This window comes from Rhipicephalus microplus, chromosome X (assembly GCF_043290135.1).
Source record: "Rhipicephalus microplus isolate Deutch F79 chromosome X, USDA_Rmic, whole genome shotgun sequence".
NCBI classification, from domain to species: domain Eukaryota; kingdom Metazoa; phylum Arthropoda; class Arachnida; order Ixodida; family Ixodidae; genus Rhipicephalus; species Rhipicephalus microplus.
Window position 1 is genome coordinate 344803717 of NC_134710.1, and position 15074 is coordinate 344818790.

Genomic DNA, 15074 nt, shown 5'->3' on the forward strand with positions numbered 1-15074 from the left:
CAGATTTTTTTAATATCGGTGCCTATGCGATTCACTATCTGCAAATTATTTTCATTTCAGGTATTCCCCGTCCACGAGTAAGTTACACCTAGTCACGTTTTCCTTCCGCCTACTGTGCACGAAATTCAAAGGTGTTCTGAACACGTTTGCTTCAATCTATATCATTCGGCTTTGCTAAGGATTAGCATTTCAACACCCCCACTTTCTCTTTCTAATACAGTCCTGTTGCATCTTTCCCAAGTATAATTCAGAATCTGTGGTGGCTCTTCGAAGTCTCTAAGGTGCCTTTTTTGTAATCGCATAAAGACGTACACCTGTTTCCTGTTTAACTGCTCCTCAATCTCTAACTATTTTTTTTTCTGTCACCCTGCATGTTTATGTAACTAATTGCAACACGCACCTTCTCTTTTCTGTTGCCTTTTCTTTGGGTTTTCACTAAGCCACCCGCCAAAGAGTCACCCTGGTTGTTTTTCTCATTACTAGCAATCCTGGACCACTACCAGGCTAGACTGCACCTGCGCGGGCTTGTTTGCTTGCGGCCTTCTCAACCATTGCGAATACAATGGGACAGTTTCTGAGCATGTTTCGCCACCCGTTGGCGTAGGGGCGCAGCGACCCTGCCGTTACATCTTCTGTGCCGAGCACACGGCACAAAAGAGATTGTCTATTTGAAACCGTGGAATAAGGGTTCTCGACGATGAGTGGGGAGTGGTATTAAGAAGTCGGGGGTAGAGGGATCCTCTCGCCTTAAAAATAAAACCAATGTTATCAGACAGTTTAAAACAAAATTTATGTGTGAATGTGTTCGTCGATAATACAAGCTGAAGCTCAGTAAAAATGCGGAAAACTGTCTAATGAGCTTTAATGCAGGAAGCATAAAGCATTGACATCGATCAGACAGAGATAAAGAGATAAGCAACACTGCATCAGTTGTGCAAGCGGCGAGCACCAAACACCTTTGGCACTTGCTCTCGTTGGACAACGAGGCCGCAATTAAAGGTAGCTTACAGAAATGACGGGCACACCTTTTCTTTGCTAGCTATTTTCTATTTATTTATTTTTACAAATTCATCTGTAGTGGTTTTCAGGGCTAAAAGCTGTATTCTGCTGCTTATCAGCTCTTTGAAACGCGGACCTGACTTGTATTTTTAATGGATAAACATATAAGTAAAAAAGCAGACTTTTGCTGCGGAAAAACACCTTCGGGCGGCATGCTGTGGAGGAGTGGCGTGCATTGTAAAGGTGTTAACACCACTGGTAATCATCAATTCCGGAGACTCCGAGCTGTTTTGCGTTCCTTCATACTGCAAGCCACATGCATGAATGATGTAAAGAATACAGCCTCTTACGCTCGCAAGCCGCTTGCTTTCTAACTAAAATCTCGAGTGCAAATCGTTTCTGCGCTATACTTCGAGTTCGTGGAAGAACACTTTAGGAAGAGAAATTGACATTCCAACTTTTCGACAAGTAAACAACTTTTTTTAAATTCTCTTGTGGTTCTACAAACAGGTTGTTGCCGATTCCTCTTTCCCTTTAGTGAGACTTGTTTGATTCTGGTATTTATCCTCGCGGCTGCATTTTGTTCAAAGCTTTCTCAGTGTTGAGTCAGCAGTGATTTGTTGACTCGGGAAGATGGTCGTACAACCGTCAGTTCAAGCAGTACGTATGGATGTATATTAGAAGTGCGATTGTGTATTGTTCTGTTTTGTATTGCAAGTCCTGTTGGGGGAAACACCCGGTGTTTCTTTTCACCAATTCTGAAGCAATGATGAACCACACCAGAAAACTTCTTTCCGACCACGCGCACACTCTCTTCGACGACTATCCTTCCTACATGGGACCAAGTGCAAAAAAGCCCCGCAAAGATCTTGCTTCACGAGCTTCGCCCCTACCCCAAATATCAAGGAAGCGAAAAGCGAAGACCAACGAACCATACCTGGATGTTGCGACATCACAAGATGCTTTGACTGAAGAAACAGTAAGTGTTTGTACGCAAACAATGAACAGCAATGCTCATCGCCCGGGTCGATACCTGGCTATGATAGAAAGATTACGCTCCCAAGTCTCGTACCATCGTTCGAAATGTGAGAAGGTGCAGTAGTTGTTGAAAGAAGAGAAAAAGACGTCCGGATATTATCGCGCAAGCAAGCACCACGCGCGTGTCAAGAAAATGGCAACACATGCAGAGAAAGCAGAAAAAAAGGCCGTGTTTATCTAGCATCCAATAGAACGTTACGGAGATAAGCATTCAGCGTACCTAGAAGAAGTTGTTATGGAGTGTGTGATATGGCGCTTTCTGTCCCCAAAAGTCTATGATCTCGCTCGCACTTCGGGTATTCTGACACTGCCAGCAAAGTGCACTCTTCAGAGGTATGTAGGTCTAAGCCCAACATCATCGGGCTATGAAAAGCCATCTGGCAATGCTATGAAGGACCAGTTGGTTCGCGAGGCATGGCTACTCAGCAGCAAACAATGTATGGCCTTATTAATTATAGATGAAGCTAGCATAAAACAAAAGTGAATCTATGACAGGAAGACTGATGAAGTCTTTAGCCTCAAGGACAAGCCAGAGAGTAGCATGGCGAATACAGCGAAAGAAGCCCTTTCGGACAGAGTCCTCTGATTTGTGCTGCATGATACCACTAGTCGGTACAAGATTCCAATGCTCGTACTACTTCACGAAGCAACTGAATGGTAGAGACCTCTTTGCATGGACGAAGGAGGTGATTGCTGCTGTGGAATCCTGTGGCTTTATCATCATTTGCATTGATTCAGCAAACGTGACGACGTTTAAGCACATAAGTAACAACAACCTCAACACAGTTGTACGTCATCCACATGACACCAACCACGTTATCCTTCCGAGTTTTGACCCGTGCCACGTGCTCAAAAACGCTAGAAACCAGGTAATCAAGCGTGAAATTACAGATGGCACTGGAGTAATTAGGGGTGCGTTTGTGCAGAATTTATACGAGCATCAAAAGCACAAGACTGTGAAGGTGGCCAAAACGTTGACGAGGAAACGAGTCTACCCTTCTTATTTGGAAAAAAAATTATTATGCTGCGAGCAGTTCAAGTTTTCGCTCCTCAAGTGTCTGCAGCCGTAGAGCACCTTCAGCAAAATTCCACGGGTGCTGCCAGAGATTTCAAGGGAGCAAGTTCAGCCGTTTTCTTCATCAAGTAATGAAGAAATGGTTTGAAATTCATGACACTTATTCAATGGAATCGGTCACAAAGCTCGCGTTTGTAGGAGCGAAGACAATCGCCTACTGAAGCCGAAGGATGAGTTAATCTCATATGTGGAAAAAAACACAGAAGAGTTCCATCGGATCAGTGAGTACCGGCTTCACCAACGAGACGTACGAAGCCTTGCTTTTGAAACAAGGTCGACGGTGGAAACAACAGAATTTCTTCTGGAGCAAGGCGTCAGTTACGTCCTGACAAAGAAATTGAACAGTGACCCCATCGAAGCAATGTTCGGAAGGGTGCGTTCAATGTGCGGCGGGAACGACATGCTGGATGCTAGTGCCGTCACCGCTGCTCAGGACCACATCGTTAAGTTGCACATCCCAAGCCTGAAAGAAATCAAATTATCAAATATGGAAGTTGAGGAAGAGGCTGCGATGATATCGAATATATCTGATAATGACCTGAGGTCTTTGTTGGAGTACGAGGCTTGTCCGTCTCCATCTGTCACCTTCGCTGGCTTAGCATACCCTGGTGGTTACATACCCAAGCTTATCACACACCTCGGATGCGACTCCTGCGCTGCGCTTCTGAAGACGAACAACAAGCAGCATCAGCTGTACAAGCTGCTGCGAGCTCAAGAGAGAGGCGAACTACACAACTCGAAGCCGGAGTTTCTACCTCTTTTGGACAATATAGTGGCCTTTTGTGATAAGGCCTCTGAACACACCCACGCATAAATGTGCTAGAAGTTTTGCAAACAGCAAGTGAGCCCTACTTGCAACGTGCTCCCATCAGCTGCCCTGAAAGCGTTGACGACAGCCCCTCCCGACGATCCGTAGATCTCATATCCGAAAAAATCCTCAGAATTTTCCTCGTCAACCACACAAACCATCGGACTGACGCAAACTACAAGCCTTCCACCTACACACACAAGCCAAGTAGGAATCATTTTAGGCCATGAGCAAGACATTTGTGAAGTCCGGTAAAGTTTTTCACTTGAAAGTTTCCAACTATTGCCTGTGATGATGAACAATAAATATTTATTTTCAGACCTCAGAATGTCTACTCGTTTGCGTGCTCATAAGTTTACACATTTTTCAATAAACTTGAGCTCGATGCACCTAGAGCAAATAAGAAGTCAAAACAAACCATTTCTGTGCCTTCAACAATTAGGCAACTTGTTTTTCAAGGCGCGGTTAGTGAAGAAGCGCGCGCGAACTCATGCGTTCGCTCGCTGTATGGAGCGAGGGAAGATGGCAGGGTCACAGCGCTCCCCTCAAAGGAGTAGCGAGACGCATGTACTATACTCATTGCGAAGGCCGCAAGAAGCGAGCACCTAGGTGCAGTCTAGCTGGCCGGGCCTGGACCCAGAAGGGCCCACGTGACCCCCCCCCCCCAATGTTACTGCGTGACGTGGTACGGATGGATGGATGCATATGGCTGTACCCGTTAGATCGGGCGGTCGCTAGCGCCACCAAGCCATAATACTTAATGAACGCAAAACTATATTTATTTATTTTTCTTTAAAAAGTGAGTTTGAGGATTCGTACTTTGCAGTGAAGAGTTTAATTTTTCCTCGTGCGTTGGCTTTAGCCACCAATCAGATAACCTCCTTCTAGTTAAGTCTACCCGCTTAAAGTCTATTTTGCCCTGCCGGTTCCTAAACCCCAGTGCTTTGAAAAACTCTGCGCCATCATCCTGAACTATAGGGTGAAGCCCTTTACAGAACATTATCGTGTGTTCGGCAGTTTCTTCTTCCTCTCCACACGCACTGCATAAAGTGTCTACCCCTTCGTATTTGGCCCGATATGTCTTGGTTCGCAGTAATCCCGTCCTGGTCTCAAACAGTAGAGAACTACCCCGAGTATTATCATAGATCCTTTCCTTGGCAATTTCCTGCTTAAAAGTTCGATAGATATCTAGTGCGGACTTCTTAATCATGCCCATTCTCCACATGTCAGTCTCCGTTTCCTTCACTTTCTTCTTAACCAATAGTTCTTTTTGGTTTGGCCACCTGCTGTTTTCTAAGTATTTACCAGTCAAGTTCCTGGTTCGCTTCCTCCATTTTGTATCGACATTCTTCATGTACAAGTAGCTGAATATCTTCCTAGCCCAGCGCTCCTCCCCAATTTTTCTCAATCGCTTCTCAAATTTTATCTTGCTGCTAGCTTCCCTGCCCTAAAATGATGTCCATCCCATATCACCTTGTACTCCCTGATTTGGTGTACTTACGTGAGCTCCTAAAGCAAGCCTACGTATTCTACGTTGCTTAATTTCTAATCTTGCTTCAACTTCTGCTCTCATGCACAAGACCGCATTGCCGAAGGTCAGCCCAGGAACCATGACCCCTTTCCATATTCCTCTCACAACATCATACCTATTGTAATTCCACAGTTCCCTATTTTCATCACTGCTGCATTCCTGTTACCTTTAGTCGTCACGTATATTTCGTGTTCCCTCAGGTACTCGGTCCCATTGCTTATCCATACGCCCAGATATTTGTATTTATCTGTTATCTCTAGCGTGACCTCCTTTATTCTAAGCTCACTACCTTCGTTGTCATTGAAAATCATGACTGCTGATTTTTTCTTACTGAATCTAAGATCGAACCTATCTCCCTCATTACCGCAGATGTCCATCAATCTCTGCAAATCTTCCTTGTTGTGGCCCATTAGCACTATATCATCTGCGTACATTAATACTGGTAGTGCCTGATCAATATGTTTTCCTTGTTTCACTAAAGAGAGGTTGAAGCCCAGCCCACTTCCCTCTAATTTGGCCTCTAATCCTTGCAGGTACATCATGAATAATAAGGGTGACAGGGGACACCCCTGCCTAAGCTCCCGTTTTACCTCTGCAGGCTTGGATACCTGTTTTTCCCACTTTATAACTACCTTGTTACCTTTATGGATACCCTTTAAAAGATTAGTGACTACATATTCCACGCATAGTGTGTCCAGTATTCCCCACAATTACTCTTGAACCACGCTATCGTACGCTCCCTCGAAATCCGGAAATGCTAGCCCCAGGGGCCTGTGTTCTTTTTCTGCTATTTCGATGCACTGCGTCAGTGAGAACAGATAATCTTCCAACCTCCCGTGTTTCCGAAACCCATTCTGCAGTTCCCCCAGCACCCCCTCATCCTCTATCTATGCCTGCAGTCTTTCCTTTATAATCAGCATCGCCAGCCTGTAGACCACTGATGTCACTGTTATAGGACGGTAGTTGTTTATGCCAGCTTTGTCCCCCTTTCCTTTATAGGTCATGCTCATCCTGCTAAGTTTCCATCCATCGGGAACTTCACCATCGATCATTATTTTGCTCAGTGCCTCTCTCAAAGCCTGCTTAGACTTCGAACCTAATGTCTTTATGAGCATAATTGGAATGCCATCTGGGCCTGTTGATGTACTACTAGGAACCCTTTTCTCAGCCCTTTCCCACTCTCGTTGTGAAAATGGAGCCATTGCACCACTTGACTCGTCCTTGTCTATTGTGGTGCATGAAGTACTTCTTTGTTGAAACTTTTCTGTCACCCTTGTTCTTATATAATCAATAGCTTCGTCCCCTTCTAGCCTAGCACCTTGGGCTGTAGTTATAAAACTCTGCTCTAGGCTCGTCTCATTTCTTAGGGAGTTTAGATGGTTCCAAAATTTCGCAGCTGCCTTTCTATCTTTTTATGTGCTTCTGCCAGCCACTGAGCTCCCTTTCTTCTAATCTTTTCATTGATCAGAAGGGATGCATCCCTTCTACAGCTTAAAAAGGTTTCCCATTTTCTTTCAACGTCATCTGTCGGTTCACCCTGCTGCTTAGCATGTCTGTGTTTCCTAGAGGCTTCCTGACGTTTTGCTATGGCTCTCTTAACTTCCTCATCCCACCAACTTTTGGGTTTGTGTCTTCTTCTCCGGGGTGACTTGTCACGCGTCTTAGCAAGCTCTAGCTCAAAGAGTCTAGTTAGATTCGTGTATGTCCACACTGTCTTAATATCCTCCGTGATTACTTTCTCAATTTGTGTAGTGGCTATTTCAATTTGCCTTTCTGGATAAAAATTTTCCTGTTGTTGCTAATCTTGTCTCCTTCCCACTTTCACTGCTCTTCCAAAACTTAGCTTGATACGTTTGTGATCACTACCCAGACTTCTGGAGCCACCTTAATCTATGTGCATTCCGCTGAGCTTATCATACATCCTATGTGACATCAGCGCATAATCTATTGTCGACTGCAGCCTTCCTACCTCCCATGTTATTTGCCCTTCACACTTCTCGGTACTGTTGCAAATGATCAAATCAAGCCTCTCACACATATCCATGATCATTTTTCCTGTCGGGTCGGTATACCCATCTATATCTTCTATGTGCGGATTCATGTCTCCTAGTATAATTATCTCGCACTCTCTTCCTAACTCCTGAATGTCCTTTGGTATACACTCTACCATTGCCTGGTTTTCCTTTCTGGCCTTTTGCTCCCGTCCACAAGTACACGAAACCAAGGAGTGTCATTTGACCTGCCACTTTCCCTTTTAGCCATAAATGTTCCTTGCACTCCTGCTTGGCCCTTTGCCAGTCTGTGCTTTTATGAATGAGTGCCCCAATACCACCCCCCTTTCTGCTGCCTTCTGTTCTATTACAATATTCCCACGTGTAGTCCGGATTGTTCGGAGGTTGTTCCATGTCCCTGAGATGTGTTTCTACAAAACCGTATACCATCGGCCTCTCTTCCCTTAGCTGTTCTTCTATCTCTTCTCACTTCAGCCGGTACGACGTGGTATGAGCAGCGCCATCGGGCGGTACGTAGTATGTGCACGCGCAAGTTTTCGTTACATATCGTCGTCCGCGCATGGCTTCTTCGACCGTCTGCTTCGTCAGCTGCGCGCCGTACGTGGGGCCGCTGTCGCGACAGCGGGGCACAACGGTGGCATGTCATCATTTTATGGAAAAAGTTATCCATCGACAATCCGAAGTCGGTCAGGAATTGCATGTTGCACGTGTATGCGTCCGGAATGAAGTGCAGCGAACAGAGTAAACGCCGCTTGGTTGACGTCCAGTCTCCGCGGTGCATTAAGTCAACCCACGTTTGTCTCAGCGTTGGATCGGACTGGAATCGGTGGAACTTGCACCTATTGCCCCCGTTTCACTGGCGCAAGAAAATTCACTGGGCAAAATATTGGTGCAATGATAACAAATTCGAAATCAAACTATTAATTTGCCCTCTGATAAGCGTAAATCACGAAGAATTGGACATGGCCGGGCACGTGGTGCGTAGGCAGGATAACTGCTGAGTATTAAGGGTAACTAGCTGAACTTCGGGTGAGGGGGACAGAACGTTAGGTGGGCAGATGAGATTAGGATGTTTTCGGGTATAAAGTGGCTGCAGCAAGCAGAGAACCAAGTTGACTGGCGGAAGATGGGAGATGGCTTTGTCCTGCAGTGGGCGTAGTCAGGCTGATGATGAAGCGTATATCTTGTATATCATTGCAGACTTCACTAGCTCGCTTCACAGACAAGCTGGATGTTAGTGACCGCACGGTGCGAACAGACGATCGAGAGGGCGACGCGCAAACTGCCAATTTTTTCGTGTTTTGGTGCTTGACGTCATCACAGCTTGCCAGACTGTTGCATGAAGTCACCAGGATTAGTACCGTTGCCACTGTGACAAGACGTCAAGTTAGTGTCGATGTCGGTAGGTGTGCCGTGATAAATTTGGCTTTAATACTAAAATAAAATATTTTATCAGCATTCACTGAGCGTCACACTTGCTCACAGGAGTAAACTCGCATCCGAAAAAAAGGGTCGGTACCCATTTAACAGAGAAAGATACAGCGGGCTCAAGCGGGTCGTAAGCATCTTTCGAAGCTAGTTGTAATCATGTTTCGATGTCGTGGATGGTTTCTCGCGTAAAACTGAGTCGACGATGGGAAGTGGCCATCCCGGGTTTTGAATTTACTTTCGATGCACCTTTGGCAGAGCCTTCCGTTTGGGGCACACTTCTCTTTAAGGGTCCTAATGTTTTTTATTTATCTTTTTTGTGCAGCTAAGAATTATTACGCAAACGTGGGCGTGCGCTACATCTTCGAGAGCGTGCTGAATGAGCTGGAGAATGACCCAAGCCGGCGATTCATCTTCGTCGAGACAGGCTTCTTCAACCTCTGGTGGAAGACGCTCAGCGAAAACAGGAAAAAGCGCTTCAACGCGCTCGTCCAGTCTGGTAACGTTCGTATTCTACCTCGTTACTCAAATTTGACTGGGAAATGCAGGTTAATTACTTATAGGGGCTGGCCAGTTGTTGTTTTTTCATAGAGCAGTAAGTTCACGCTATGAGCAACAACAACCTATATTTTTATTTGGAGATAGTAAGGTTATAAAAAGAATGCTTGACAAAGGGACCCGTGGCTATTGACAGATTTCGGGCTTTAACTATAGGCATCGCCGGCATGAAACGGCACTGCTGAAAACACTTGATGAACAAACGCGACTAAAATATGGTCTTGAGTTTTGTGAATATGTTCCGCGTTATGAAGCCTGCATCACGCAGGTCGCTTGGAGTTCATCAGCGGTGGCTGGGTGATGAACGACGAAGCATGCGTCCACTACACCAACGTGATCGATCAAATGACATATGGTATGCGCAAGCTCAACGACACCTTCGGCAAATGCGGTGTACCGAGGATAGGATGGCAAATTGATCCTTTCGGCCACTCCAGAGAATTCGCATCCCTTCTGGCGCAGGTAAGAAAGACACAATGCTGTGTGTGTATAAAAAAAAAGACAGCCTGATAAAAAAAAGTGGGGAGTTTTTTCCACGCTGTAAACATTTATGATGCAATTATGTACGAAATCGACAAAATTCACGCTGACTTTACGCAGTCAGCCGTGAAACTTAATAGGTGTATGGGTCATTTTACAGATTGTGGGCATGAGTTTGTTTCTATCCACTGTTATTACAGGTCCACTTTTTAACGTTGCAGCACAGCTACATTTCAATTTATTTGATTTGTTTCTATTTTCGTGGTACAAGGCATCACCCCTGGGTTACGAGAAAAGAAAGTTATGAACCTTGTCATGGGGCCCTGTTCGTCTTGGGTGCTACAGCAGCAGTGTTATTATGAGCGCATGTTACCAATATATATAAACATCTTATGAATTTTGAGAAATGATAGCTTCGTTACACAAACGTCTTCAATTATACAGTCAATATACGTGTCCGCATACAATCCGATTTTCTCCTTTGGGGCCTGGAGCAGTCACTTGCGTGCTATGCAAATGTTCGGATATTAGCCTTGACTGCTCGAGCTCTCAGATAGCTTGCATGGGGCGAACACGTTCCGTATTCTCAATTAATCTGTTAGCTTGTGGACGAGGCGAAAGGTTGGTCAGCCATAATGATGGAAAAAGCAAAGTACAGTGAGACAGTAATCTTGAGAATCATGCGAACACGAGGAGAGCGTTATTAATTTAAACCCACAGGAGTGTCGTCTTTCCGGAGGTCTGCGCGTAATTTTTGTACTTTAACGACAGCTCACGTAACCCTTTCTGTTGAGCTTCCACAGTTTGTCCATGAGAATAAATACGGTTGAACTTTAGCTGTCAACTGGGGAAAAGTCTTCAAGGAAACAGCGCATACTCTCCCCAACAAAAATTCAACGTTACAGACAGAACTTTCACGGAACAGTTTCGAGTCCACCATGGTGGCAATTATCTCTTTATATCATGTACCTGACCAACGGCTTTCTTTCTTTCAATCAATTTTTTTGAGCATCAATCGCGTATTATTAGGTATTCTTTTTTTTTTCACATAGACTTGCCGAGAGTCAAGAGATATAAATTTTGTTGTTTTTTTTTCTTTTTTTCGTACAGATGGGAATGGACGGGTACTTTTTTGGACGACTCGATTACCAAGATTTCAGAGCACGCAAGAAAGATCACCGACTAGAATTTGTTTGGAGTGCCAGCGAGAACCTAGGTAAGCCCTTCGGTAGTCGTGAACTATGCAAAAAAACAATATATAAACGTGATAGACATTAAAAAGCTCGCTTTGCAGAGTTTCAGGCGTCTCTGGTTGAGAGCAAAAAGTGAGAAATATGAAAATGAAATAAACAATAAAAATGTTTAATTCCAATGAGAATTTTACCCAGGCGTTCCGCGAGGCAAGCAGGTGTTCTATACCACAGAGCTGTGTCATTGCTTGATACTCCTTCCGAGGGGGGGGGGGGGACAAAAAAAGTTCGAGTAGAAAGAGGAGCCTCCTTACCTCCTTAACATATGTCGTTCTGCGTGGCAGAATTGTAGATAAGTCTAGGCGTCAAAAAATGCGAATTGAGCAAAACATGCGAAATGAAACATGCAAAACGTGAGAAACGATCAACTGCATGCGGGTTCGCGTGTTGCCTTGCTGACGTGTAGTGGGCCCTTCGCTGATTCGCAGAAAGAATAATTATGTCGTACAGGGTACATCACTACTGTAACTGCGATACACAATCTTGGATAGTTTGAAACTACCAAAGTTACGCGCACAGACGTTCGTTTCCTTGTGACATGCCATTGAGGCATGCACCGAGAAAACTGTCGCAGATCAGCCGCAGCTGTGAATCACGAGAACTTGCCTTCCACGCCGCTTCATTGATTGTGTTTTGGAGCATCTTATCCGCAAAAAAACACAATTAGCTCTCTCGGGAGTTAGAATAAGCCATGAAATTGCGTTTTTGTTAGTAATCCGTGGAGGCGTATCAAGCGCGTTTACCTAAAAGCACGTTAACATTTTGCATTACTATATGCGAAACATTATTTACGGTTGCCATTGTTGATATAGCTGTAAAAGTCTTAGGCACGTCAAAACGATATCGTTATACTCGCGTGAACTAAAGGTGTCTCTCGGTCATCGAGCCAACGATCGACCATGTGTTTCTTTTTGTGGGGTAACGGTTCCTTAAAGTAGCAGCGAACGAAAAAAATGCCTTAGACTGTGCTTTTTATGATTATATGCGGCTGCGATGACACATTTGACACAAGTGCGTCCGGCAGAGATGTTGGGGCTGTGGTGCGCTTCACGGGGTTTTCACGTCTGTGCGAATCCACAAAAAACATCAATCGGGAAACTTGCCGAGTCAGTCCGTAGGCATTTCGCGGCGTCGGCTTGAGCGTACGAATTGAGCCGCGGACTTTACAGGTACGTAACAGCATTGTCCACAGCATGTAAGCATTATTGCAAGCGTATTGCGGATCAAAGTTTCGCCGAGATCGCACTTGTGGTTCGCATAGATAACGTCTCCGGCACATTTGTTATATGCGTGCATTTACCGTAACGATTCGTGGCTATGTAGTTTTACACCGTGCATTTACACATTGAACTCTAGAACCTCTTGCTGAACTAGGCCTGTCCTGGCATTAGTACAAATCAAACTGTGCATGTGTGACGTAGGCTGCAGCAACGGAGATGACATTTCGCAAATGAGCTACAATTCCGCCGTTAAAATACCTCACATGTTTTGATAAGGTTCTCGGAGCTACTTCTGCTAATTCCGGCGTATTTCAGTGGTAATTTAAGTCTGTTGATCAGTTTTCGCTGCTCCCTTGGAGGGCATGGATGTAGACCACCCCGGGCGCCTGCCGGCACCAGCGGCATCAGTGGCGGCCGCCTCCAGGAAGCGGATGGGACAAGCGAGTGACAGCGACAGTGAAGATACTCATGCTTACTATCTCAGCAGTGAGGACTTTTCAGATGACGGTTTCCAACCTGTGCTGAGCCGCAAAGCGAAGAGGAGGAACATGAGGACATCCTCATCCTCAACTATTCAAACTGTAAGTGAAGCGCCAAAATAGAACACCTATACCATCCTGTTTCTGCCTGCACTTCCTACCGTCAGCATGAAACGCCTTAACAGACAGTCTGTGTCGAGGTCTCTGGGAACGCTCGTGCCAAATTTGATCACGGACATAAGAGTGAACGCCAGAAAGATTATACTGGCTGTTGACGTTTTGCACGTAAGTGCGTTGGGCGTTCTGCGCAGTGTAACTGACTTGAACGGCGACCAGGTGCGCTCTCATGTTCTCTTGGGATGTGATGTAGTAACCGGCGTGATCTACGACATAGATGTGGCTATTTCCAATAATGACTTACAATTTCTTGTCAAGTCAACAACTGATACTCCTATTTTTGATGTCACCCGGCTAGGCAAGTCTCGCTGTGTGAAGATTGCGTTTAAGAGCACATCACTCCCCTCTCATGTGAAGGTGGGGTACTTCAGACATGCTGTGCGGCCTTTCATTCCAAAGCCTCTCCAATGCCGTAAATGCATGAAACTTGGACATGTGAGCAGCGTCTGCGAGAATTCGGTGGTATGCCACCGCTGCGCCGAGCCCCATGAAGCGGATAAGTGCGTCGCAACTGTCAAGAAATGCTCTAATTGCAATGGATCCCATGAAGCCACATCGAAGGACTGCCCGCGGATTCAGAAGGAAATTGCCATCTTGAAGGAGATGGTGCGCGATCACTCATCTCATCGAGAAGCCGCAGCTAAAGTCAGAAGGCGTCGTTCACGTCGACGTCGGTCTTCAAGGACGCCCGCTACCTCCTCGACACGTTTTCCAGATCCCTCATCAGTACCACCTCCTTTGCCTCCCAGACCACATGCTGTGGGAAAGGCTGTAAAGGACAAAGCCAGTGAGCATACCCTAACTGCGACAGAGTGGCCTGCACTTCAAAGGGAAGCAGCATCAAGCGAACCGAAGGAGTTTCATGACGGCCAGTCCGCGATCCCGGTTCGAGATCTTTCCAACCAAGGCAGCAAGCGACTGCAATCGTGCAATCATTAATTGCCACGATTCGCACGCTACTCAGCAGCATACAATCTCCGTCTGCTAAGAATGCACTGCAAATACAGGATTCACTGAATCCAGTTCTTGCTAACGTCGTATAAGCACAATGGCTCAACAAAATCTCATCTTCCGCACTGAAGTTAAAAGTGCGTCGATTTTTCAGTGGAATGCCAGAGGCATGAAGTCCCGTATCTCGGACTTTCGCCAATTTGTTCGGGCCAATCAATTCCCTATACTTGTCATATGTGAACCAAACGTATCAGCGCCTTATAGATTGTCCGGTTATGAAGCTTTTTGTTCAGCCGCTTGCGAAGAACGAAGCAAAGTAATTGTTTACATTCGCACAGACTTGACTTATCTTTCGCACCCAATAAGTTCAAATGACGACAATCAGTACGTGTGTCTTCGTGTAAAGAAGAATGCAGTTTCGTTCACGCTTATTGGTGGATATATATCTCCGTCATCGCGATTTGACTGCGACAGAATAAAATACATACTAATGAGGACCGATGGGTCTTGGATCATCGCCGGTGACTTCAACGCCCATCACATGCTTTGGGGGAGCACTAGGATGAATGCCAGGGGCCGGAACATTGTTACATTCGCTTCCGACTACGACCTTTCCATCATAAACGATGGTACCCCAACATATCTGCGGGGTCTCACGTATGGCAGTTGCCTTGACCTGACACTGATGTCACGGTGCTTCTCTCACAAAGTTAAATGGTTTTGCGATATTGAGACTCATGGGAGTGATCACATACCCACCTACGTGACGATCGATGGCATCATAAAAATTTTCTCTTCCGGTGTTGTAATTGGCACTGACTGGTCGATGTTTACATCGTGTGTTGAGGACGCTTGCCAAGAAGGCCTCGCCTGCAGCCTGGAAAATACCACAGCGGAAGCTATGCAAGCGTCCAAATGTAAATTACCATTTTCGTCTAAAATAACACAGTTTGACATCGAACTGGAAAGATTACGAGCTATACGAAGGCGTGCTGAACGACGATACAGACACACAAGATCAATTTACGATCTGAGGGAAGCAAGACGGCTCCGGAAAAAGATTCAACG

At 45.5% G+C, this 15074-nt stretch overlaps 1 protein-coding gene across 3 annotated transcripts in view; it reads left to right on the forward strand.

Moving 5' to 3' along the window:
• The window catches only part of LOC119161161 (lysosomal alpha-mannosidase), a 218865-nt gene that overhangs the window by 26746 nt on the left and 177045 nt on the right, over positions 1–15074 (forward strand). For all 3 annotated transcript variants that reach the window (XM_037413512.2, XM_075879813.1, XM_037413511.2), the window contains exons 4-6: positions 9217–9390; positions 9718–9911; positions 11040–11145. In XM_037413512.2, coding sequence (XP_037269409.2) covers positions 9217–9390; positions 9718–9911; positions 11040–11145 — 474 coding nt within the window. The remainder of the gene's footprint in view (positions 1–9216; positions 9391–9717; positions 9912–11039; positions 11146–15074) is intronic.